At 39.1% G+C, this 5039-nt stretch overlaps 1 protein-coding gene across 1 annotated transcript in view; it reads left to right on the forward strand.

The window, feature by feature from the left end:
* The window catches only part of LOC118414950 (protein PXR1-like), a 10935-nt gene extending 9712 nt beyond the window's left edge, over positions 1-1223 (forward strand). Inside the window, exon 2 of the mRNA XM_035819296.1 lies at positions 616-1223. Within this exon, the coding sequence (XP_035675189.1) occupies positions 616-1204 (589 nt within the window). The 3' untranslated portion in view covers positions 1205-1223. The remainder of the gene's footprint in view (positions 1-615) is intronic.
* Positions 1224-5039: the final 3816 nt, after the last annotated feature.

Here is a 5039-nt window from a genome sequence, read left to right on the forward strand (position 1 = left end):
GATGGAATTCAGTCTCTTCATAGGGATTGAAATTCATTGTTTTACGCTCAATGTGGTGTATATTACTCAATGCAAAGAACTCATTGAAAAGAGTAGGGATCCATACCGGTGTAAGTGGATCAAACCTGGTCTTTCGCAACTTTCACGGTAATGTGCATAATAATCGGTATGTTAACTTTAGTTCCCTTTTATTCGCCGAGTAACCTATATCCGTTGTTGTTAAAAAAAGGTGTATTTAGGGCAATCAAGTCAACGACTGTGGCTTCAAATCGCAATACTTTGACAATAACGTTACACATTGTATAAGTTGCAATTAGAAACCACCGTCCGTCGACTTGATATCCCTAAATACCATGTTTTTTTCATACAACAACAGATATAGGATACCCCGCGGATAAAGATGAACTAGCATTACGCCCAAATGTGGTTTGCCGTTTACGCCGAACAATAAGAAAAAAAAACGAGGTAAGCCGTGAAAAAAGCGCATTTCTTTCAATGCCTCTTCGGACAGTTTCGAGAAAGAAACAAGGGGTGTGTCTAGTTAGTGACACACACGTTTGCTTTAGCTCCATTATACTAACCTTACGTGCAATATGGTTTGCGCTTCTCTTACAGGCCGGGAGGGAAACGTAAGAAGAAGTCTTCAGGCTCTGAGGTTCCTTGGCTGAAGAGAATGAGCATGAGACTGTCCAGGAGGAAAAAATCGCCCGAGGACATTACGGACAACGACGCCACTGACCGCACGGTCTCTATGACGCTCTCGGAGAAAGAGTCGGAGTCTACCCGCTCAGAAACCCCCACAGTCACGGCGAACAACAATAAGAGGATGTCGACTTGGTCTGTTGTGTCGCACGTTGGGAAGGTAGCTTTCGGGAAAAAGGGACACAAGGCGTCCAAGAAAGAAAAAAGGGCGACAATCAAAGAAAAGCACGAAAGAAAGGAATCAAAGAAGGATAAGGGTAAGGAAAAGAGTGAAGCTAAAGATTTAGACGAAGAAAAGGGAGAAAAGGAAGGATCGATGAAAGAAAAGAGGAGGGAATCAAAGAAAGAAAAAAGTGAGAGGAGGGAGTCAAAGAAGGCAAAAAGTGAGAGAAAGTTGTCGAAGAAAAAGTCGAAGAAAGATCGAATGTCATTGAGCAAACATTTGAGTACTCTCCCCGGAGAGGTTCCTCCTATCATTGAACGAAAGTTTTCCATTCCTTAGATTCATATAAAGCTTGTTCACCTTTATCTGAGGGGTGATCTATATCGCGTTTTTAAAGATACGTGGCATTTCGGAATGTCACGTCGTGTTTTGAAAAACAACGGATAATTGTAATTGTAATCCGCGGATAAAGGTGAACTAGACGTGTTTTAGATATCTATTGTTCTCACAGTTTGATCGTGAATAGTTTTATCAGTTTTTATTGATCTTTTAGGGTACGTCCCTTCAGTTAATGTAGTAACTGATTTCCAAGGGAGCCCTATATACATGTTCGCACATGTTCGCACAACGACGGGTTATACCGCCCCTTACGGGGTGACACACCCGTCCGGGTGAATGATGTGAGGTTCATAAATAACTACATAACAAAGTTTCTTGTACACAGCCGAGTTTTTTTTTGTAGCGACACCTATAGCTGCAGTGCAAAGTAGCACAAGACAGTATTGCTCTAGGGGACATGACAAAAGGTTGAGTTTTTGGTTGTCTGCATAAGAAATTTGTAATAAAGTTGTTATATAGTTGTTGAGCAGTTATATGTAATGTGTACTTCTTGCAGCACGAAAAAGAAAACCATACGTCGCTAAATGGATTCAGTACTTGTAGTTTGATGCTTTTCTATTTGCCTGTAGAATACTAACTAGAGTAACGTCGGTCAAAAAAACTAGCGTAATGTCGGTCAGAAAAGTGAAAAATAGTAAACAGACTAGGCAGTTGAAACTGTCAAACAGTCAAAGAGAGAAATGTCTTTTGATTATCAGGTTTGTGATTGTGTATTCATCTGAAATCATCAATAACCAAGGTGAACAAATGCAACTCATATTTCTGAAGTGCTGCAATAGTTTTAGTGGATTGAATCGTTTTTTTTTTTTTTCAATATTTATTGCATTTCAAATAAACAGAAATAACAGAAGAATACATAATGAGAATAGAGATGGATTGAATCTTTGACGGATATAATATTTCTAAAAATGTCTTTATCTTGTTGTCAAGCATAGTGTTTTCTTATTGCTATATGGTTGGTGAAACAATGGCGAAGTTCAGTTAATTCTTGTATATCCTGTATGTTTGCTTTGCGAAATGTGTTTTAAAACGTGTGATGCGGACTGCACGCATTTTTGCCAATAAATAGAACGTCATAAAAATGTCTAGATCTTAAATGAAATTATCTCACTCTACTGAATAAATCTGTAGTTCACATGTCACATGACTACCTACCAATACATTTAATGTGCAAATACTTTGTGTTTGGGGCCGCATCACCAACAGCGACACCTAGAGCTGCAGTTCATAAAAGAACCAGTCAGAAGTGCCCTGAGCAAGGTGACAGAAGTACATCTAAATGTCTGTCCTGTATACCTCATGAACTATCTAATATACATGTAAATGTACACAAACTGTACATTTGGGATAGCATCTGTTAACAGCGACACCTATAGCTGCAGTTCATAAAAGAGCCAGTTAGAACTACCCCGAGAACGGTTACTAGAACTACGTGTATCTGATGTTTATGTAAATGTACAAATACAGTACGTTTGGGATCTGTTAACAGCGACATCTATAGCTGCAGTTCATAAATGAACCAGTCAAAAAGGTTAGCAAACGGTCATATCGAAATGTTGGTCTTGAATTCCTCATCATGAACTACATACATACATACATACATACATGTACCTAATGTTTATGTAAATGTACAAATACAGTGCCTTTGGGATCTGTTAACGGCGACATCTATAGCTGCAGTTCATACATGAACCAGTCAGAAAGGTTAGCAAACGGTCATATCGATACGTCGGTCTTGAATAAACCACTTGTTTTGTATAAAGAACCTTGTAATCCTCTGTCTTTGATAATGTTCAAAAGTGTAGCTTATCATCCTGAGTACGTAAATGACATCATTTGTTCCTGTTAATGTTACGGTATGATGCCTGCCCTTTTCTTTGTCACGCAACGTTAGAGTAGTCATCGTGCGTGAATAATTCAGAGGTCGTACCAAGTGGTCCTTTTTGTTCAGAAATGGTCTCGCCCTTGTCGTTTTTGATCTTGACCTTGCTATTTTTATCATTGAAGATATCTTGGATCATACCAAGGAAATTGGCTTATGATTTGGTCACGTTTGCACGGGTGCCTGAATGAGATGTAGCCCCGGCCGGCCGGGCCTCGAAGTCATACATTTGTTGTCTCGGTGGACTGCCGAATATTGCTGAGGGGTACCTTATGGTATTCTCACGATTAGCATACCGCGTCTTTTTGTTCCCGGGCTGATTTTTTTTAAACTCCAAAAATCACCCGGGCCCGGACATGCCCCGAAATACTAATACCCCGGTAGACGAAGGGTGTCCCACGGGGCCCCGTAGGGAGACAAAAACAGCCCGCGAACTGCCCGTCAGGGCCCTTTTCCAACGTGACTAAAGCGTTAGCGATAAGCTAAGATTGTCGTCACCATTACAAGAACATAAATATTTTGCATTTATATGTTCTAAGGTCTGGCTTCAATCAAGCATTAAACTGCGCTGTAGAAATTGAGCCAGCTTTTTTTTTCAATTTTGCGCCAATTTTTTCTTACTGTTACTCTGACGCGCGACGCATTTACATCTGAAGCCCAGATGAAGAAAAAAGGCACAGTTTTGCTACTAAATTTGAAGATATGTACTTGGTGCAGGTAAAAAGAGAAATAATTGTGTCATCTTGTAAATTTCGAATTTTTAAAAACACATACGCAATTTAAAACATTTGCGCCAATGTGCACTGATTAACTTTGTCGCAATTGGCGCAGTCTATGAAGATATTCGCTTTAATAAAGGAATTGATAAAGGAAGAAAAAAATAAGAAAACCATCTGCTTAATGTCAACCTTCTGAAGTCGTCTGTCACTGTCCCCAATCAAGGTCATTACCTTCTGGATTAATCGCGTGACAAACTAACGTCCTATTCACCGTAACCTTTACACGGCTGAGTTTTGTTAGAGAGGAGACAATGACAATATTTTATTGCTCCCACGAGAGCACGGCATCGTCTGTATCTCTGGTACACTACACTTCCATATGCACATCTTATCATCTTTCTATTCTTTGTATTGAATGGTGTACAGGACATCTGGGTTTGGCGACAGTATCTGTATGACGGTCGTAAAAGGGCATATCATCTATGAGGATCTATGAGGATCAAGACTTTTGAAAGAAGGAAGTTGTAGATGCGAATCTACAGTCCCGAATGACATGTCTGCTACAGCGACTCCCCTCCCCTCACTGTCTTCAGAAGCAGGTATTTGAGCTTTTTGTTTGATCTATATGTAAATGCTGTATGTTTGTTATTACGTTTTTGTAGTAGTTTGATTAGGATAGATATTTACTACTGAGATGAGAACTCTGTCGTAGCCTTCTATAAAAAATGTTTTGAAGAAAGAGAATTCGAAACAGATTGCCTTATCTATTTTCATATTCTATATTATGTTCAAACGTTGCTTGATCATGGAAACATCGAGTGCACACAATACAGAACAATCAACAAGCCTTTTGAGATGCGAGTTTATAGAAAAACAATGCTGTGCTTAGTGAAGTATTGACCCATTATAAAAGAAGAAAATTTATCGATAAAGAAGTTCCCCTTTATTGTTTATTGTACATCATAAAATGATGTCTGGCGGGAAATTCTCAAAGGTTCCAGTTTTAAAAAAAAATCGTCTATAGTATGATATCATGACGTCAAATTTGGGTTCAAATAAAGTTGATGACATTTACCAGATACCTAAATTTGCTAACATCTAAGAATTATCAGATTACCGTTGACAAGACAATATCCCGTGAACAAAAGCAGTGGCCAACTGCTTCTGAGAATCT

Source organism: Branchiostoma floridae, chromosome 4 (genome assembly GCF_000003815.2).
Source record: "Branchiostoma floridae strain S238N-H82 chromosome 4, Bfl_VNyyK, whole genome shotgun sequence".
In the NCBI taxonomy this organism is placed as follows: Eukaryota; Metazoa; Chordata; class Leptocardii; order Amphioxiformes; family Branchiostomatidae; genus Branchiostoma; species Branchiostoma floridae.